General features: G+C 34.3%; 1 protein-coding gene across 3 annotated transcripts; it reads left to right on the plus strand.

The window, feature by feature from the left end:
* Positions 1 to 872: 872 nt before the first annotated feature.
* On the plus strand, positions 873 to 21,485 carry LOC124223064 (sodium channel protein Nach). Of its 3 annotated transcripts, none has more exons than XM_046634693.2 (12): positions 874 to 1,012; positions 3,834 to 4,349; positions 6,090 to 6,232; positions 7,272 to 7,335; positions 7,428 to 7,602; positions 9,334 to 9,479; positions 9,575 to 9,716; positions 10,336 to 10,618; positions 10,798 to 10,851; positions 12,637 to 12,841; positions 15,138 to 15,244; positions 18,833 to 21,485. In XM_046634693.2, exons 2-12 carry the CDS (start codon positions 4,174 to 4,176, stop codon positions 19,069 to 19,071), a joined length of 1,734 nt encoding a protein of 577 aa, XP_046490649.1. In that variant the 5' UTR covers positions 874 to 1,012; positions 3,834 to 4,173; the 3' UTR covers positions 19,072 to 21,485. The 3 variants fall into 3 exon arrangements, with proteins under 3 accessions (XP_068993919.1, XP_046490649.1, XP_046490650.1); XM_046634694.1 differs by having other exon boundaries at positions 15,138 to 15,230; positions 18,833 to 18,955; XM_069137818.1 differs by lacking the exons at positions 15,138 to 15,244; positions 18,833 to 21,485 and adding an exon at positions 14,672 to 15,126 and having other exon boundaries at positions 873 to 1,012.
* The last annotated feature ends 1,581 nt before the right edge of the window (positions 21,486 to 23,066 follow it).

Genomic DNA, 23,066 nt, shown 5'->3' on the forward strand with positions numbered 1-23,066 from the left:
GACATTAAAATCGTCAGAAAATTCATCTACCAGTACAATTCTAGTTATTTTGTAGTTTTCTTTATTTTCATACGATCGATCGGAGTTTCACCGTGAATCTCTTCTCTTTCTAATTTCTCCTTCACAATTTCTCTTTCAAATTCTCTTTCCACGAGTTCGAACTGGTTTTGTGCGTACAGATACTATTTGAATATATTAAAGCAGTGTAAACCCAAAAACCAAACACAGTGAATTCTGAATTTTGAAAAATAAAAAAAAATCATATCTATAAAAAATCTTCGTATCTATAAATCTTTTTTTTTTTTGAAGAAGAAGCATTTAGACGCAGATCTGTGTTGTTACATCACACTTGATGAAGTAAACGTGTGTAAATTGTATCTTTTATTACGCCATGTTTTAGATTTTCAAAATTACTCATGGATCATTTTGGAGGTATGGTTCTCGACTCATTTAGGGTCAAAAGCATGTGAATCAAGAGGTGAGAAAACAGAAAGAAACAACAATATGCTATCGTTCGTCATTGGCGAACAAATTGAGCACCAATACCAAAGTACTTAACCTGTGCAAACGGAGGTCATGTACGTCTGTTTACCTCGATCAATGAATATGAAATATTATAGTCAGTAGATATATGTAGATACTTATAATAGCAGTATGAAGTAAAATATAAAGATAGAGAAAGAAGGAACAAGGTGCAAAAAAGAAAGAAATAACAATATGCTATCGTCCATCATTGGTGAACTAATTGAGCACGAATAAATACTTAACCTGTATTAATGGAGGTCATGCACGTTTGTTCGCCTCGATCAATGAATATGAAATATTATAGTCAGTAGATATATGTAGATACTTGTAATAGCAGCATGGAATAAAATATAGGGATAGGAAAACAGGAAACAAGGTGAATAAAAAAATCTAGTTTCAATCAGCTGCTCGTCAACGAACAACTTAGTGCGGCTAAATAGTTCTCGCGGGGAATCGTCGGAGTATTGTGCATATCACAGCATAAAATGTACGTATAATATTTATGTTCTCAGAAAGCTTTCGCCACGGAATTACTCGCAAAAAATCATAAATTCTCGAATTTAATTCACCGAAGATAAAGTAATTGTAGGTAGATGTTCAGGACGCGATCAAATAGTCGATTTAATATTTTGAAAACAGTTTTACAGCTTTATCTGAAGTTATTCGCAGCGAATCGAAAGACAATTTTGACTGGATCAGACGATTGTTAAAAAAGGTGAAGAAAATAAAATTTTTCTTCTTGTCTATGTTCGACAAATCATTATTATAGTTAAATAATACCTACTTTAGTTGAGATTTTTTACAGACAAACTGCTCGGGATGATTTTTTCACCTGTATGTAACCTGGTTGCGTGTGAAAGTTTCAACGAGCTACGAACTTCCTCGATTTATTAGCCGTTGATGAATAATTGGTGTCAGTTTTTTTTATTCGAACCGCACTGAAATTTTTACCGATATTTTCTAGTTCGATTTTTCTCATTTGCATTAGAAAATTGATCGTACAGTGATTTTTCGAGCTCAGTAGCATCGCCAGTTTGCTTTTAGTTCTAAGTTGTTCCTTTTATAGTTGAAAAATTTCCTCACTCGACTGAAACCATCACGCGATAGACAGACAAATCTTGTGTCTGTGAAAAATTTGTTATCACTGAAATACGAATTGAAAAAATCAATTTATACGCATAGAAAAATTAAAATTTACTAGCTTCATGCATGACTGAGAAGAATTTTTTATACTAGGTGTAATGGCATTTTTTTTTTTTTTTTTCACAAGTCTGACGATAACTGCGAAGAAAAAAACTATTCAATATGGCAACTACGTAAACAAATACATTCTGAGTACTGAAGAAAAAAAAAAGAAAAAATGGAAAATTTCAACTAATATGATTCCATTATTTTGTAACCTGCTGCGGATATAATGCGAGTCAATTTTGTGTTTTGTGTAATCTAGTTATGATACTTGTCATAAATATCACTGATACCTACCGTTCTAAACATCTATTCAGTACTAGCGAGAGCGGTAGAGAATGTCGATCGCCATCTAGGGGCCATCCATAAATTACGTCACACGAATTTTAGAACTTTTAAACCCCCCCCCCCCCCCCCTGATGTGACGTCACAAATTTTTCAAAATTATGCATGTATTTAAAAGTAATCAAAAGAAAACAGTTATTTTCATTTTTTTTCCTATTTTTATTAAATAATCTTTAATAAAATCAACATACAGTCAAATATTTATGACAACGGAAAGAAAAAACGACCAGTTGGGAAACAAAAAAAAAAAAAGTCCACGCACTTTGGACCCACTCCTTCATATTAGCTATTGCTGGTAAATCGGGCACTTTATTTTCATTTATTATTAATAAAAATAACGATCAAGTTCGAAAATTTTCAAAATCTTTTGTTCGCATATAAATTTCGTGTTTTAGTATTTTAAATTTTAACATGTGACGTCACAAAGATTTTGACCCCCCCCCCCCCCCCCCAATTAACGTGTGACGTAATTTATGGATGGCCCCCTAGCGCAAATTAAACGAACCACTCGTTAACCGGATGAACAAAGCACGAAACTGCGTTTGTTATATATCGCCGGGACTGCAAAATACAATTGTCGAGTGAACAGTGATTTTTAGTCACGTGTGAAACCTGCGATCTAGACTCCATTATTGGAAAAAAAAAGAAAAACAGCCACATGTTTCACAGAATCGTAGACCGTTTGTTTGTCTCGATTATCGTCGCTGGTCGCATGTTACAGATAAAAAATCAGATGGAAAATTCGACAGGAAATCCCAATCCAAATTATGGGTATACTACATCCAATTATAGTACAATTTGTTTGGATCCCATATGAACGAATTTGTATAGTCGATCAGATAGTGTTCTTTTTTTCTTGATCGTATTTATGTGCATATTTTGCATATTTTGTGACCTATCGTTAGTAGTACGTGGAGTTAATAATCTTACGTACATATGTATAAAAAAAGTCTGATGCAAATCGTACATATAAGCTGTGGATTATCGCTTTGATAAATTTTAATGTGAAATGTAGATTCTTTGATGATCTTATTACAATAAGATCAGAACTAACATCATGTCTTTCCGGGTATGATAATACACATAACTACGTTGTAAAATCTGAAATTATATGCGGGCAGGTGTAATCGGGTCTGACCCTGTACAATTGAATTGAACCGGATTTAAAACAGTATCTAGATATAGACTCGATGTTATAAAATGGCCGTACAGGTATAACACGATCTAGTCAGATGTAATTTCAGATCTGACCGTGTATAATTTTATGTGATGGTACATGATCGTATTTCACGACATTCCCTCGGGTGGTTATTGTATTTGATAGCTCACGAGTTGAACAAAGTATTTTTTTTTTTTTTTACCCCGACACTCTTTCTCTGTATTTGCATTATCAAAATTAATATGATCGTTGTTTTAAGACCAACCATTTTGGCAATTCAACGCAGAACTTGAGAAATTTGTGATCTTGTGATTTTGTCTGGTTGAAACGATCGGTTATCCTGCAAACGAAAAATAGCGTGAAGTATTTCAGAGTTATTCTACTTCGAGCTGTCGGTTTGTCGTGTCGAATTGATATCGCGCAAATAATTCACACGTTAATGCACGCCTTGTTGAAAAAATCACTTCGTCATTGTATTTAATGGTGAATTATTGGAAGGAAATACATCGAGGAGTTTGTATATTAAGCCTGTATAAGGTTTTGCTCACGGTCGTCGTCGTGGAACCCGAACCGGTCTTTACTTGTGAATGAATTTTTGATTCGTTGCGTTATGTTTCAGTCGCACGGTATATTCACACGGCATTGGTCTTCGGCTCGACTGTGCAAATGGAAGGCGAACACGTGGGACTAAAAGCGTAACCAGAGTAGAAGGTGGTGAGTAGTTCCGGTGGAATTTTTGGGCGAAGTATGAAATATTCAGAAGAGGAAACCCGGAGAACGGCAGAAAACAACCGGGAAACGTGGTTAGAGTTTTAGTGTTGAACTACGCGAAACGAGATTCTGTCTCCGCTGGATTTGAATTATCCAGGGATTACATCCCACGGAGAAATTATCCTGCGGTTTCCAGTGACTTGAAGGACGTTGAATATTCGCATAACGGTCTCTTTGCCGCGGATAATATGCGGAGTGTAAGCGGAACGATCGATCCTCCAAAAATCAACGGCTGGATTCGTCCAAAAAGGCGTGGACAAGTCCGACATAGACCATTTGTTAAAAAGCTCAAACTCTACTGTGAAAATTCAAGCTTGAACGGCTGCAAGTATTTCACTGAACCGGGGCGACATTGGCTTGAGAGGTGAGATGATTAAAACGACGTTTACTTTTAGCGTGATAAATTTCGATCCGATTCAAAGAAATAAAGTTAAGGTAAATTGACTCACCGCGCGGCGCCTATGCACCTTGGTTTCGTAACTATATGTGTATCGGTATTTGGCACCGTGTGAATTGTAATTAAAAGATTTTGATTACAGATTACAGATTACGACACGTGCGTGGTTTGCAATTAAAGTCAAATGAAATACAAATTAATTTTTTATTTTTACAAAAATTGTATTCCATATATTTTGTAATCAAGAGAAAATAGAATGCAGATTACATTTGTGTTTCGTAATCGGATCGTAATGAAATATAAGATACAGTTGCAATTAGGAATTGATTTTTGTGATAAATACGATAGTAAAATGAATTTCTAATTATTTTTTCAATTTTTTGAAAATTGTATTCTATATTTTGTACTCGGGAGGAAATAGAGTTCAGATTACTTTTGTATTTCGTAATCGGATAGTAATGAAATATAAGATACAGTTGCAATTAGGAATTGATTTTTGTGATAAATACGATAGTAAAATGAATTTCTAATTATTTTTTCAGTTTTTTGAAAATTGTATTCTATATTCTGTACTCGGGAGAAAATAGAGTTCAGATTACTTTTGTATTTCGTAATCGGATAGTAATGAAATATAAGATACAATTTCAATTAGGAATTGATTTTTGTAATAAAGACGATAGTAAAATGAATCACTAATTACTTTCTCACGTATTTGAAAATTGTATTCTGTATTTTGTACTCAAGAGAAAATAGAATGCAGATTACATTTGTATTGTGTAATCGGATAAAAATGAAATACAAGTTTCCGAACTATATGTGTATCATATTTGGCATCGCGTGATCTGTAATTAACAAATTTTGATTACAGATTACAGATTACAACACGTGCGTGGTTTGCAATTAAAGTCAAATGAAATACAAATTACTTTTTTATTTTTACAAAAATTGTATTCTATATATTTTGTAATGAAGAGAAAATAGAATGCAGATTACATTTGTATTTTGTAATCGGATAGAAATGAAATACAAGATATATTTGCAATTAGTAATTGATTTCTGTAACAATGACGATAGTAAAATAAATTACTAATTACTTTTTCAGTTTTTTCAAAATTGTATTCTATATTTTTTACCGGGAGAAAATAGAATGCAGATTACATTTGTATTTTGTAATCGGATGGAAACGAAATACAAGTTTCCGAACTATATGTGTATCACTATTTGGCACCGCGCGATTTGGAGTTAATTGCATTTTTATTACGGATTACAAATTACAACACGTGCATAATTTGCAATTAAAGTAAAATGAACTAAAAATATGTTTTAATATTTAAAAAAAAATTGTATTCTATATTTTCTTACTCAGACGAAAATTGTATGCAGATTACACTTGTACTTTGTAATACTAAATTATTTTACCTCTCGTTTCGCCGTAATTACAATGTAATTTATATTTCACTTGGAACTTAATTTATGCAAAATATAATTCATATTTTATTTCACTTCGATTATGATTTCAAAATGTAATTGGCATTTTCTTTTTTCCAATTACAAAATAGGAATGTATTTTCTATTTTACGACTACGTTCAATTGCAAATTATATACGTGATCTGTATTTTATTGTGATTTCAATTACAAATTGTACTTGTTAGTACATGTCACAATTTTGCTCATCATTGCCTCTAATCTATGTTCAATTTTCCTAGAACAATTTGGGTCTTTCTTTACACCATGACGATTTGTGGGGCGGCTTACGTCGTCTTTGATGTATACGCCGATTACAAAAGGTCTCCAATTATAACTACCGAGGACAATGATCCGTATCCCACAAGTAACGTTGCATTTCCTGGTACGCACTTTATTTCACGCTCTATTTCTACCATATTTTGTATGCTCGAGATCCGAGGAGCATAGTTTGTAATTATTATCATCTCTGTGATGCAACCATTGAATAAGAATTAACCGAAGCTCGGGTAAATTGTTCTTGTGACACCTTCAGCTATAAATGGTGTCGAATTAATTCTTTTGTCGAAGGACACTGATCATAAGGACAGTAATGATCATTCACCATCATCTTTATGATCGTCATCGAAGTCCGCGCTTTATTTAGGTACAGGAAGAAAATAACTTTCTTCGATTTTTCCATTAATTAAATATATTACATATTTTTTATCGGGCTTTTTCAGGCTTTGTAAAAATGGGAGTCACCCGAGAAAAAACAAGTTTTTAGATTATTACTGAATAAGTTAATATATCGTTACTTAAATTTTGGACACACAAGAAAAGTTTTTTTGATCCGATTCTTGAACGCCGACAATTTCAGAAATAATCGTGACATCATCTAAGGAAGATATTTTTCATACCTGCATAATCGAAATGGACTAGACTGGAGGTCTGATGAAATTCGATGCCTCGTAAGCATGTGAGGAATTATCCTGATTTTTATGAAAAAATTCAAAACAAGTATTCTATTTTGTCAAAAAAGGCTTCTCTTCTTATAGCATTTCACTATATTTATTTCGAAAAAAGTACTCAAAAGGCACGTAAAATGAGGAAACTGGAAAAGTATAAAAAATTGTGTGTTTTTAATTCTTCTATAAGCTTCCGGCTGTCTTTGTCATTTGAATTTCTTGATTGCCGATACAATGCATTTTGTAACAAAATAGCTACCAAATATTCTTCATTGAAATGAACTTCTTTCTGGAACTGTTGGCATCGAATGTGAATCATCGGGTGACAAAATAGTTCTTAACGTATCTGAAACGCTCTATCATGACCTATAACGTTGGAATGTTTAATTTTTTTAGATTGGTAAACTGTGACCATTTACTTGTTCCTTTGTTTTTCATCATGAAGGACCGAAGGTAATGAAATTTGGAAATTTGCAGCGTTGGCCTTGTGTACTTTGAACCGAATTAGTTACAAATCTGCAAGCTCATTAGCCGAATCGATGTAAGAATATAATTCGTACCGTAACACGCACGGAAAATTATCTCCCTGAATCCCGTCAAGTGAAAGCGTCGTAATCATTTTCTGCATTACAGTTTCAGAGCAAATATTTCAAACTCATCGTCAGAAGAGATTCTGGGGCTGCTCAGGTACTTGGGAAATTTGTACGATTACGACTACGTGTCATTTGAAAAGCAGCATCAAGCTCTCCATAATATGCTCAAGGTTTTTTACAACGGGGAGTATGATCCCAATGAAATAATGAAAAATGTTAGTAGCCTCATGAAAATATACATTAGCGTAAGCTTTATCTATCTGTAGTGATTCTGAACAAAAGAAGGTTAATTTAGTATATTAAGGTTATGTAGTACTCCTACCTTTATCGACCGAGCAAACTCACTATTTTTCTTCCTATATTAAATGAACAAACAAGCGAAAAGGGTTCAAATTTCGACGAGCGTTTGTTTGGCCGTGCGTTGAGCTGATTGTGAGAGCATCTTTCATTTACGTAATTATTGCAATTCCTAGTACAAAAACGGTCTGACGATGGCTCAAATTTATCCATGATTCTTGCCGCAATTGCTCAAAGTATCTCAGCTATGCACTTTTTGCCCTTAAAATGCGGGAAATGTGAGAATAGCAACACGTGTCAAAAAATCACACGTTTTTTTTAACGATTTTCGGGATAGCTGTAACTTTCTTGAATTTCGCTACAAAAGAGGGACACACCGTCAAAATTTGAACCCTTTCCGTTCGTTTGTTCATTTAATGTAGGCAGAGAAACGGTGAGATTGCTCGGTCGGTAAAGGTAGGTGTATCACATAATTCTGCTGTATATATTCATGTTTTGATACATAGAAATGAAAGTACACGTCGTTAATTTATGAATTCGATCTTAGCCTCCGAACATAATTGGCAATTTTATTATATGTTTTGTTTTTGTAGCTAAAAATTGAACTTACAATTACTGCAAATTTTCGGCTAGTATAAAATAGTAAATTGCTTTACCATTTACAGCTGCCTTTAAACATTTCTCATAATTTCTGTTCTTCCATTTCGTGTTTTGATAAAGTTAGATTCAATTTAACTTATTCAATCAATGCGATTTTATCGACAAGATAAGAAAGTATCAGTAAGAAAACATATTTGTTTGGTGCGATGGAACCCTGTTAACTTTTTTTTTGCAAGTTTTACTTATACATCTGAAATGTGTAATAATGTTGCTTGAAAATTGCACTAAAAATGAGTTGGTAAAACAATAATTTTAAGCACTCTTGTATATGTTTCACAATATTTTTGTTTACACATTTTTCAACCATGTATTTTGGAATGATTTTCATTACTCGGGGTGTTTTCGGGGTTGCTGATCACGAATCTGAAGTCAGAATTTGATAATTTCTAGATCCAAGATGGCGGAGCCAATATGGCGGATGTAAAATCGAAAAACTATCAAAATTCAATCAAACTTGTTATTCGAGGGTTTTTGGAGTTATAAGAATTAACAACGATCATTTGAAGTTGTAAATAAATTGTGATAAGGCTACGACATGGAAGTCTTAAAGGTGGGACGCTGAGAATCCCACCGTGACTGAAAGGGTTAAAATAACGATTCCGTTGATTTCTGTCTCGGGTTGTTGCTCATAATCAGATCCAAGATTTCTGTGCCGTAACAGTTTAATATTCGTTTCGTTTATTAAAAATTCATCCGTTTATGGAGCCATTCGTCAAATACGTTCACTTTTTTGGACGATTTTAGACCCCCTAAAAAAATTGTCCGATGAGCTACTTTGTTAAGTTTCATATTTCCGGTTTCCTACCATTTCTTAAAAATTCAAGTCATGCCGCGATGAGTTCCAGTGTCGAAGCATCCAATTGGATATAGGACAATGAGAAAAAAAATCGCACAACTTACGAAGCAGGGCTTCCTGTTTGTTGCAGGACTGTAAATCAATCGTTTCATTGTCATACGTAATTTTGCGCATGTTTTGTTTGTTTCACCAGTTAACGCCGAAGTGTCACGAGGTTATTTTGGGCTGTACTTACCGAGGGAAGCAGAGGCCGTGTACGAATCTTTTTACATTTCGAAAAACCCAGGACGGCTACTGCTGCACATTCAATTACGTTCGTCAGAATGACGAGTTTATACCGTGAGATATTATATTATATATTGTGAACTAATTCCACATTGACTCGTTTCTGATGCATGCAGTTATTTCAGTTAATACCAAACTCTTAAAATTAGGGCATCCGAATACAACAGAACCGGATATCAAAGTAAAGTTTTACAAGCGATAGCACCTGGAGTTGCTACTGGTCTAACTATTTTGATCGAACCATTGCTTGACGATTACTACTACACAATACCACCAGGTAAAGGTTGGAAGGTTAGTGTTGGGCATTGTCCTATTACAATTTGTAATTTCATACAATAATTATATTTCAATTTAATTTGCATGTTAATTAAAATTACATGGGTGATTTGTAATTGGGGCAAAAAAAAAAAAAAAATCAAAATTACTTACGTATGTTGTATTGAGGTCGAAGTAAGATGACGGAAAAAATTGTAACGAGTTGAATACAAATTGTGTTTGTTCCTTGCAATTGGAAGTGCATATGGTAAAAATTGTATTTGTAATTTGTGAGGGATATGAAAAATCTGTATCTGTTAAAAAATCCGTTCAAGCCCTAAATAAGGATCACCCTATTATATACCTATCGGTGTACTGTATTTTGTATTACATTTAAGCCACGTAGAAATGTGATTTGTATTTTATGCATTTCCTATAATTTTCGAATGATAAAATTTTTCGCCCATTACCATAAAAGCTGTAAGTTTCAATTTCAGCGCCAATCCTTAGTATTCACAATATAATCATAAAAACGCGGCTCCATAAACACTGATCACTGAAATTCAATAGATTCACAGTAATTCGTTGACTTTAATTTTCTCCATTTATTGAGTTACCAAAAATTTACGATTCACGTACATTTTTTTGTCCTTAGATAATTATATTCAATGCAGAAGATTATCCTGATAATCCAAGTGGTGGGGTAATTGAACAAATGATATCCCCGTCAACTGAAACGTATTTAAGGCTAGAAGCGATAGTGTTTTTTACACCTGATGAAATAATCAGTTATCCTGTACAAAAGCGGAAATGCATATTTAATACGGAGCTGCAAAAATTATTCACCGGATACACGTACAGCGATTGTATCGTAAACTGTCGCGTTGACGATATATGGGAGACGTGTAATTGCCTGCCCTTTTTTTTCCCTAAGAGAGGTGAGTGTAGATTGATATCTGTAAAAAAGCTTTGTGCTTTAACGTTCTACTGTTTCAACAAATAAAAAAATTGCTAATAAATAGGTGTACAAAGAGGAAGATAGAAAATAATTTTAAGACCAATTGTAGACACTGCAGGAAATTGTGATTGATTGTTTACACGCGATTTCGATTTACAGATGATCGTAGAACCTGTGATATGACTGACCTTCCGTGTTTGAACAGCAATAAATGTAAGCCTGAACAATTATGATTCTCTAGAACCTACAGTTTCATTCGTTGTAGCTGTGAATCATATGAAACGTATACTAGAACGGAAAATTCACCAGCAATAGTCCTTGTGATTCGGTTCCAAAGTTTGTAGATTTGTTAGAGGATCAATGAAAATGAAAACAAGTGCCTTATATTCTGGAAATTAAGGGTAAAAAAAAATTGAAAATTGAAAATCTGCCAGGCATTTCTTTTGGTAGTTTCTAATCGTGTAAGATTTGAACGCAAAATTCAGTTTTTGACGGTTCTTACGATGCTGATTTTTGTTTATGACTATTTTTTTAGTCCTAAAACTATTCCTTACACATTTTAACTAAGTAAACCTTGAAAATGATTTATATCGCGTTAATCTGAAGAGTAAAAATTTTGAAAAAAACCCCAATAGAGATATCTTCTTTCATAAATCACGAGAGTAACCTTCAATTTAAGATTATTTGCAAAACAAAATAAAAATGATGAAAATTGGTAAATAATATGTACTTGAAGTCCGTTTTTCTTTTTCACTTTCAAAAAAAAAAAAATAAAAACAAATCATTTCGCCAAAATTCCCTAGATGCCGTCGATAAGTAGAATTTCTTTTTTTTTAATAAAGAAATTGTTTCACAAAAATTCCCCAGATGCCGTCGATAAGTAGAAATTCTTTTTTCTTGATTTGTTGATCCGACTCCATTTTCGACATACGAGAACATAATTCGATGTAGAATTTTCCGCTCTACACAACGGTCAAGTCATTTTTCATTTATCGATAGCAGTTTTCGAGGAAAATGCCAAAAACGTTGAATTTTGTTGTTTTCTTGAAATTCCGGTTATGCAGATCGAAAACGACTTCAGATTTGAGTACATGAGGGTCGAAAACCCATGGAAACAAAAATGCAGCCATATCCTGAATATTTTTAATTGGGCTGATTGGTAAGAATTTCAAAAAGAAATGGCAATCTCCCCGCGTTATTTAGATGAAAAAACTTCGAATAGTGAGAGCAACTTTTCAACATTACATTTGAAACCCGGGAACAACTTTGAACATGTTGAGTTTTCAAAACATTAGTAGTAGGCATGTGTTTTCTCTACTGAATATTTCTCAAACCGTCCTACAGTCACGAAGTAACAATCTTTTGGTAATAATGCATCGTTGCATTAACGGTACGCACTTCAACCTGATATACTATCTTTAGTATAATAATTCTAAAAAGACAAGAATCGGACACAATACCTTCAATCGCTAATTCCTATTTTGACTGGACTAGAAACATTACTTTCGAATAACTTAAATTTTCACACGCGTATATAGTTTTCGGAACGGCAACCACATCAGGTTGATATCTGCACCAGCTTGCGTACAACAGAGTTCCTAATATATTTTTCGTTACGAAACATTGTGCATAATACTCTATTCAATATCAGTGATTGGAGACTTGATTTTCTCCTCTCGAGACCAGCTTCCTCAAGGCAAGTGTAAGTATTGAGGAAAAGTTTCCCCATGCAGCGTAGTGTTTGTCAAAATTGTCCCGGGTCCATGAAGGGTCAAGGTGCCGATTGATGGGTCAATCGAACGAAACGAAGCGATTCATCCAAGTTATAGCCGTCACAGGGAACGAAACCACTTTTCGATTTGGCCAAATTCTCGCATCCATCGATCCGAGGGAGAAAAATAGGCGTGTAGTCAGAGGGTCAAAAAGTTTCCCGTCAGGACGCTACTTCTGGTTCTGCTCTCATGGCTTCGGTACTGAGCGAAACTTGCTCCATTTCAGCGAAATGGTGGGTCCTCTTTCCTCACGAAGTTCCTGACGACGAAACAAATCTCAACAGTGAAAGGTACTACGGACCGATGAAGTACGAGGCTGTCACAGGCATCGACTGCAGCGAATGTTATCCAGCCTGTAACGATGTCCGTTACTTTGTTTCGAATAGTGTCACCAGCCTGCCCACAGAAGCGGATTTTCCCAACAACATTACGTAATTTAAACATTTCTATCTTTGGGAAAGTTCAACAATTTTGCCGGGAGTTTCCAAGTAAACATCGCAGTATCTTGGATTGCCTACCACTAAGGGGAACAAATATCGGTAAAACAGATCAATCGAGTCATAATAATTTTAACATGACCGCGGATCGCGATCACTGAATGCTTCGGCATAGGTTATAAACAACGAGACAACTGCTTGCCCAAATCCACACAAATTGGGAACACGGGCAGTTCTAGCTCACTCGCGAGAACTTTAAAGGCGCTAACTGCCGTTAACTTGGTAGGTCTGTATTACCGATATTTATTTCCCTTAGAGATAGGCTACCCAACATACCGCGACGTTTACTTGGAAATACCCAGTGTAATTATAAGATGCTAAAATCTGAAAAGTTTTAAACCTTTAGCTCTTACGGTACAGGAGAAACGCTTCGATCAATTTTCAAATTTTGTACAAACTGAGTTTTACATGGCTCGAAGTTTCGACGTATCCTTATCACGAAAAAAATATGAACCAGCATGTGATCGATGTAAAACTGTCGGATTCTGTTGGTCACGGAATCAGTTCTAGGCCTAGTGCTCAGGAAAAGTCAAAAACACGTGTTTTCAGAGGAAAACATTTTATGTTCTCCAGCTTCGGTCTTAAATTCAAGATTTTTATCGAAAGTTTGCATTTTTTTTTTTTGTGAACAAATTTTCTTGTCAAAACTCGGTTTCCGTTACGATCAAAGTTTTCTGGATACTATTTCTTTTGATATTGGACAACTTGGTGAGAAAAAATTGCAGACAAAATTTGAAAAAAACCATTTGATGGGAAAATTTCAACCTGTAGAACGGCTGCCTTAAAAAAGAATTCTGTTCATCGCGTGTGATCGTGCGAAATCGAAGGTTCACATTACAAATTTCAAACGGGTGAGTTAAAGATAGGACCATAACAGAAAAAATTCGTAGATCAATAAATCTGGAAAATGGAGCATGAAGCCAAGATTTGCAGCCTCAAAATCCTTTTTGATTCAACTTTCTACTTGCAATTTACGCAAAGTTACAACATTTCAAATTCGAACCTCTTGTCAGCCAAAAATGGGAGGAGCTTAATTTTTATCACCAGCATATTTCGAAAGCTGTGCAGCGATGAGAAGAAGTTGCATACCAGGTTCTATAAAAATGCATAAAGGGTTCCAACGGCATTGAATTTTCAAAGAACTTGTGTGGTTTTCTTTGAAAAATGAAATTCTCTGAAGATTAAGAAGACTGATGGTAGATCCCCACCGGGTATAAATATCTGTAACTGATGAAGAAAGGGTAGAAATTAATCCTCTTCTTCCATCTACCAAACTCGGGTGTCAGAACGAATATGCTCATGTCATCCATCAATTTTGTAAAATAATATTAAAACTTGATAAAGTTTAAACTTTTTGAGTAGGACATTTCATTTTCCCAAAACTAATTATGGATCCTTATTCTAGAATGTTCGAAGTGTGTTCCGTATTTTTTTACTTGATGTCAGACTGCTAGTTTTCATGTAACAGCCTTCTGAAATCCGATGTGGATCAATTTGACCCAGTGTGACAATGAAGGATTAATTTCCATCCAAATTTTTTCAGAATTTCTTCCTTCGGAATTCTTAATAAAGGTTACAGTTGATGATATGATACGTTAAAAACCCTACATTTTATAACCAAAAATATTTGAGATCTAATTTTGTCTGACTCTACATAGACTAAATGCACATTCGCTTAGGCCAGACCGTCTGAATCAAAAATGATTGAAATCTGTTGTTTTTGAATCCAATTTCGATGTTTTGAGTTCGTCTTTTTCACCACAGAGATCTCCAGAGGTTCCCCGAATTTTTGTTTCTACAGATAGCTGTCTCCGGAATGAAAAAATAAAAAAACAAAATGCATAAGTAAAGTACAACAGATGTTCGACAACTGTTACATTTTTGAGGTACGATGTTACTCTAACGTAACATTTATCGCGTGTTTTTCAGTCCACTTGTGGGAAATTCATCAGTGAGAAAAATGAGTTTAAAAATATTAAAATCGGATGAAAAACACTTGAGTTTGATCATTTTAAGCCTTTTAATTGTAAAACCTTGTTTCGAATTTTTGATATGTTGGGTTGGGTTATAAAAATTTTTTCAACTTCATTTCCATCACAAATTAGGAACGTTGTTCAATTTGTGCGATTCATCCTTTTGGGATCCTTTGAAACACGTCAACCCTTAGTTATTATCCTCTTTTTTCGTCCTCTTTCAGGCAGTCGATGCTATTACATTTCATGTCTTTTAGGAATAACAGTAACTCGTCAGATCGCAGCATCATCCACATATATTTTGGAGATGACTCTGTACCCAGATTGAAGCAGGACATCACATATTACTGGTACGAGCTGCTGAGTGAGTGAGCCTTTCCAGTTTTTTCCTATCTTGCCACATTAGACACTAACAATAAGTACATTATAACAATCACGTACATTAAGCTTGTCAGGACTGCTCTAATCGATGATTTCATTTCATAAAGCAAACGAACGAATTAATCTCGCTTATCCCAAAAAACGACACGATTCTATCAGGAGACCGAAGACCTTTTTTCCGTCAACTCATCCTCCACGTTGAAAATCCACAAGCACTCGCTTTTATTGTAAATTAACAGACATGTACTTGGAATGTGATTCGAATCTTTTTTTATAAAGGTTGAGAATATTTATTCACGTACAGTGTTCCCGTGAAATGAGTTTTTTTTTGTGTAAAATAATTGAACGCATACATTTTTGATCAAAGTAAGGTATTATTACGGATAATGACCATAAATGGAGGTGATTTTTTGGAAGATCACATGTTTTCTCGTAATTTCAACAATGTTTAAACCATTTAATTGTAACGATACCGGTTTTACTAGAATTCTCCGGTTACTTTAGAAATGAAATTTTCTTTTTACTGCAACATTTATTCTATTTGATTGGTTCGCAACATTTTTCAGTCGAAGAAGGCGTCATATTATCACAATATTTCAAGCAATTTACCACCTATTTTTGGTATTTGCTCGCAAGATTAAAACTTGAAATAATAGTTACATGTATGTTTCTTAAATTAATTTAATAGAAAAAGTTTGTCACGCTACTATAAAAAATGATGGCAAAATCATTCGTTAGAATCAATCACAGTATTACAATTTTGAAAAAAAAACTTGTAAAAAAAAAAAAAAAAATTTCGATTTCGTTTCTGAAAGTCAGCTCGCAAGTAAAGGAGACTTGAAGAGTGCAGAAAAGATTCTTAAATTATTAGGTAATATAAAATCCGTGTCCCAGATAGTTCCAAGGTTCTCAGATTAATATATTTGGGCTCGGTGTTTGTATCATTTCATGCTTAATATGCAGTAACAGCTGCTTGAGCAAATCCAGGATTAGCTTACAGGCACATCGCTTATCACATCTTGCACGGATTGTTCGGAATATTCAGTTGAAATAGAATCATATTTCAATGCTATTCAATTGAAATCCGGATGCATCGACTTTCATCCCATGCGTAGAATTGCGGATGGATTAAGCTGCCACGTTGCTTCAATTGCAAGACGATCGATGTTGTCGAATAAAGTTAGAACTTCAAGACAGGCGAACCATTTACTTGGCAAGCAAATTAATGGTTTCAATTCGTTAGCATTTGTTTCAAGTGATTTTTATTGTCATCTACCTAATCCAGTAATTTTCGCTGATTCCAAATGTTGTCCATGATTTCTTATAATTTCCAGTGATTTCCGGACAAGATAGAAATCACAAGAAATCAAAAAATCACCGAAAATTACACGATGATACGGAAATCAATAGAATCTTTAAAAATTGAAACCATTTATCATTTACGGCAAAATTTACAACGATTTCTATAATTTCATGCAACGCTCCCACGAAATTTCTTCAACTTTCCAGTATTTGTAATGATTTCAGTTAACGCGATCGGTTACTGGTGATTTCAGTTTGAAAAATGATGTGTTAAATCAACAAAATATATTTTGTCAAGGTCACGTTTTTCCATCCTGCATCGTCGCCTCCGATTTAACTGAAACTTAAGTTCAATCAATAGATTCAAATTTCTCGACTCAAGCATATTATAATTCAGTGATAAAAATTTCTTGAACCGACACACAGAGCTTTTGATTCAACAAAATATCACGCTCGGATTAATCGCGAAATAAGTGATATATTCGACTCGATGCTTTTTTTCTGACAATTTATTCCTGACATTGAAATAAATCAGTTCGAAATTTATCCCTCCGACTGAACATACATTTACTTTACAGATATATATAAATTCTGAAATGAATCAATCGTATACATCTCTCTTTTATTTTGTTTTGACAATTATCGTTGCATATTTTCACAAGATCTATTAACGTCATTTGGCAATAGCTTCTTATTATTGAGATAAACCGCGGCTTGTTAACTAATGGAGATAAAGTTGACCAAAATTCTGTGTCATTTTGCGAACAATTAATAAGTAGTTTCGGTGTCAGAAAGCATTTATGGAAAATATTAAATAACAATTGGTGGACTTGGACTGAAAATGATTTAGTCCATTCGATTATACGTACGATTCACGTCCATATTTCATTCGTGATACGATATTTTCAAAAAAAAAAAAAAGATTTTGTTCAACGAACATAAGATTACTTTTTTCACCACCCGCAAAGAAGAGATCAAATAACGTAAAGTTGAGTCATTCGAGTTCCGTTGATTTATATAATGTGATTTTTAAATTTTCTCAAACTTGTGACATCTTTGAGTCAATGACCGTTCATCCAAGACTCGAATCATCCGGCAATGATCATCACCGCAATGATGATTTCGCCATCAATTCATTGCGATTACAAAGTGAATGGTATTCATATCCGATTGGGTCTCACGATTCGACAACGAATTATTTATTTTAAACGGGTATTCCGCACGTTATGTTTGTGAATCCGCCAATGATCATCGGAGATTTGAATTGAATCAGTACACAATTGGGTGTTCATAATAAATTACGATCGGCTGCTCAATCGGTAATTCAAATACCGAACACTGATCAATCGAGGTTATAAAATAGGGCGATTTGTCGCGGATGAAAATGAATTCATAATTCATCATCACCTTTTTGGAGGCAAAGGTTCTTTGGTTAGAAAAGGAAATATCTTAAATATTGACATTATATTATCTGATTTTTAAATAACAAAGTCTCATTACAGATTCGGTGTCGTTTGATCAGCGTGATGTAAGAATTCCATAGAAAATTTTTGCTATTCCTTAAACTATTTTCTGACGTGAGTAGTAAAAAAAAAAAAAAAAAAAAGACGTTAATAGTATAATCGTAAATGCTACATAATTAGAATAATTCTCCAACGAGTGAAATTAATGAATCGTCATTTCTCTATATTCGAGATATTCTAGATTATCAACTTACAGCGTAAGCGGTGATAAAAAGAGATGCGAATGAACGTAATTCATTTACACATATGTAGTATCTACGCCAGGGTGTTTAAAAAGAAAATAAAAAAAAAGAATTTGATCTATTTCGAAAAAAAAGTTTCGTTTAGGTATAAAAATACGACTGTTAACATCTGAGCTCTCAATATCGGCATAAAGAGGTTGAGCATCGCACTTTTCTATCTTTTCTAAGAATAACACAGGAAAAATAGTTTTTGTCCATTCTGATTTTTATAATTAGCTTAATATTTTTGTAGAGAATTGAACGCCTTAGAAAAAAGGTCTCTTATCATTTCATGGTCAATTTACTCTTTCAAAAGTATGTCTGGGATAAAAAATTATTTACGAAATATTTGGATAGATATTAAATTACTGTAAATGAAAGAAAAAACGAAACACAACAAATTCTGAATTTTGAACAACAAGCAAAAAATCATATCATGCAATATACACGTGACAGCAGATATAAATTCGTCGTTCGACTTTATTGTTATTTTATATATTTTTATTTTCATTTTTATGCTTGAAGGTAACATCGGTGGAATTTGCGGTGTATTCGTGGGATTCAGTCTGATAAGCATACTCGAGCTGATCTTCTTCCTCCTAGTTCCGGTATTACCGACGAAGAAGGAAAGTGGGAACACAATTCAAGACGCCGCTCTCTATTGGGAAGAACTGGGCTCGATGAGGCGGTGGAGACAACGAGCAGAAAAAACTGCGGATAGATATCTACAATTAAATCCAGACACGATCCTTTGTGATTCTTAACTTTCGAGGGAATCGGAAAGGTTTCAACGAGCAAAGACGGGATAGAATTAAAACGGCGAATAATCATACCTACGTCAATTTTTCAAGAAAATTTATTTTGATCGCATTGATCGCTGGTTGACGTTAAAAAAAACATATTAATAATCAAGAGAGGTATTAATAATGTGGGTGAATGAAATTGGCATTTTTTTTTAACTCCCCTCACAAACTGTAGCTGAAATTTGTGAGAAAAGGGCAAAGATGAAAGAACGGTGGCTAAAAATGAAAAAAAAAAAAAAAAAACTTCACACAATTCGGTTTAATTGTTGCTGAAGTATCTCAAATAATTGATTTTCATTCGCAGACGTCGGTTCAGTTTTTCTGTAATTTCGTTAAAAACTGATGGCGTTATCTCGCAGAATTTTGATACTTTTTTCTGTCCTAGTTTTCTGTGTTGATGGTGGATGCAACAAAATTTTTCAAAGTCATCGAGTCCAATTTTCGAATTTTTTACTCTTTTCGAATACGAACTCTCTGAAAATCTTTTATTTGGACGAGTTTGGGTATTGCAACTCTTTGAGAATTTCAACTTTAAATGAATTTTTCGTTAATTTTGATTTTTCAAATTTGCACGTAAGGTAAATTTTTAGACGTCGTTTTTTTTTTTTTTTATTTTCTTTTTTTTTTCAAGTATCGTACACACATTGTCACAGCATTTTGCCTAAACTCTCACCTCGGAGTGAGATGGCCTAAATCTTATGTTGAAAAAGGGCTAATTTTTTTGTCACGATTATAAAAAACGATCGTTTCTCTTTCAAAGTGAAGCTGTTGAAAAAATTCTGTGACGATTTGTCGGCATTTGCGAGTAGATTATGCCAGAAAAATCCGTATATTACGCTAAAAATATGAAGTGAAAAACCTTGCAGGCAATGAATTTTCACCCATTTACACTCTGTCGAAATTGCACTCCGTGCATCGCCCTCGTAAATTTAAACGATGATGTAATAAGCCAAATTTACTCTGGAATACCTAAGAAACGCGTAACTAGAATCTACTAAAATGTTTAAACATTTCCTTTGTGAAAGAAAAAAAAATAAAAAAATAAATCAACCGAAATTCCCGAAATGCCATCCTAGAGGAATTCACCAATTGCAAAATAAATGCCTGCAATATTCCACTCTGCTCAAGAAATTTTTGACGAATGTAAACCGAGACAAGGTTGTCTCACAATAATCAGAGTCGAGTCGTAAGACGGCGAATGAAATTAGTCGCCCGGTGCAGGGTGCGTAATTCTGACCACTGAGCAACGGGAATTTGGTTAGTTAATCCGATATTAATTTGGACAAATCGTCATTGCGTATGTGGGGTATCCCAAGTATGTTTCGGGAGAAATGGGCTTCGAGTCGCCTCGCTGAGCACATCGCGATTCTCACCGAAACGCGTGCATCGGTTACACGATGCAAGAATTCCTGCTATTCCCATCGTCGCTACGTAATCGCCGATTTCCTCTTAAGTGGCCTGCAACTATTTCAACCAGCGACTTTGACGGAGAACTTCTCCTCCTCCACGCTTCGGTGCGTCGCTATACGGAAGGATCGATGATCGCGTAACTAACGTTTGTAGTAAAGCTGTACGGATGGATCACGATCGACGGAAAATATGCCCAACATCTTTTTCCACCGTTCGTAAAGCAAGGTGGGGAACAGGAAACAAGCTAAAACTAAAATTCTGACGATACTAAAATTTGCTGATATGAAATTTGGAACAGTTGCACTGTTAAATATGATTGCAAATTTTTTACACCATTTACCGTACAATAGTGTTGTCAAGTTACGAAATCAGGTTGCAATTTTACAAGCCCGGTGTGGTGATGTAAATTGATTACTATGTATTTGCCTCAAATTTACGTTAAAGATGTTTGATTTTACTGAAATTTATAAAGAAACACAGAAACTTGTTTAAATTAACTACACAATTTACTAATTTGTTGCGTTTGTAAATCAATTAAACAGTGAACTTATGGTCGATTCACTGATCCGTATCCGAATAAAACTTACAACAGAGTGTGGGAAGTTTCGTACAGAAATTTTTCGCAAAGTAGATTCAAAAATGGTTTGTTTTTTAATATTTTTGTAATATTTGTAGTCGTAATCAGTTACGCTAGTTCCACATAACAATCAACTCTTCAAGCGTCACTCATTCGAAAAGTTTCGCACGTAATACTGGGCCCAAAGAAAAAGGTGGTTGTGAGCTTTTAGCAAAGAATGCTGATTAAAATTAAAAATGTAATCCTTGTAATGATTTTGTAATCAATACAATATTTCTCTAGTCCTAATCACTTACGCTAATTTCGCATAACAATTACTACTCGTTCGAAAACTTTCGAAAATAATGTTGGGCCCGAAGAAAAAGGTGGTTGTGAGCTTTTAGCAAAGAATGCCGATTGAAATAAATAATACATTAAATTTTTAACGCACTGTCATTTCCATTTGTCATTAGTTTGAATTTCCATTTACCAATGAATTCATTTATTTTTTTCTTTTTTTTTTTTTTTTACGGACAACAATTTTCACCAAAGAACGAATGGTCAGGGGGGTTATTTTTTCATTAAGAATTTTACGACCCTGCCGAAGGTAGAAATTTGGTTCACGCATCATTAGGCAGGTGAATATAGGCCGATTACTTCGAAGTGGTAGCGCAGGCTGTGACGTCTTTTGGTCATCCGGCACACACGCCACGGGACGACGTCAAGTTGATACTGGTTCGGATGCCTGAGAGAATCATTAATATCGCAACATCTGTGCCGGAGGTCCACAACCCAACCCTCGGCGTTCTCTCCTTCGCAAAGCCCGAAACTTCTTGGCTCTCTGAGCGAAAACCCGCCAACGTTTCGTTCTCTTCTACCTACCCTTTGGCCAACGACCCGAAATTCGAATATCAAGTAGTCGCGATATTATGTTAGACATGAAAGCACGCGACGCTTATACTGCATCTCTGCTTCTACTCGACGTTACGGTAACACAGGTTTCTTCAATATAAGTTAAAAAAATGTTTCATCGTGTCATGTGATGTGAAAGAAAAAAAAATTGTAAATATTACCTTTTATCTTACCATATCAATTTTATAGCAATAACCGAAAAACACGTTGTGTATATTCGATCGCTCACTCGTTCAATACACGAATTACCTGTCAAAAGGTGTATAATGTAAAAATTGTAAACGTAAATTGCCTTACATTCGTTATGATTGTTTCTCTGATTTTTCCTTATTCATTTTAAATACTCTCTCACTGTAATTTTCGTATGTTTCGATGAAGTTTTTTTTTCTTTTTTTATTTTTTTTAATTGTTTCCCGATATCATTAACTATTGTCGAAGACAATTCACAAGGTTTATGCTTTACCGGTCATTGACTGGATTGTGTTGTAACGAAATCTTGGCCGAGAAAATTTATATTAAAAAATTTTTCAAAGAAAAAAAGACAATTATCGGGAAAGGAATTTTTATGTGTGTTGCTCTGAATAGAGGTTTTTTTATAACGTGTTATAAAAAACATGAAAAAAAAATTGTCATTCTGCCCTGAGGTCAGTATGTTTTATTGTATAGTATACTTTAACACCAGTTGATTCGAATTACCATCTCATTCTATATTTTGTTACCTACTCGTTTCTTTTCTCGGTAGAACGATTTAAGGGTTACTGCATCAATGTGTTGTAATACGATGCAATAGCTGTTCGAATTTCAAGTTTTTTGAGAAACGAATAAATTTCATTTATCAATCCACACTCAATCACATTTAATATCTCGAAAACTGATATAATACTGTGAATGCAATCGTAAGAATGAACAATTTCGCTCTGAATATCTTTTCTACCATGGCCAAAAAGAGATTGTAAAATTTTAGGGTCTTGAGAATTCCCGACCTAATTCTTATAACCTCGTTTGTAACTGAGCGGTGCTAAAATACAGTGATGGAAATTATTGCATCGTTTAATTTAAAATCAACATAATCCGATTA

The sequence above is a fragment of the Neodiprion pinetum genome, chromosome 7 (genome assembly GCF_021155775.2).
Source record: "Neodiprion pinetum isolate iyNeoPine1 chromosome 7, iyNeoPine1.2, whole genome shotgun sequence".
Taxonomy (NCBI): Eukaryota; Metazoa; Arthropoda; class Insecta; order Hymenoptera; family Diprionidae; genus Neodiprion; species Neodiprion pinetum.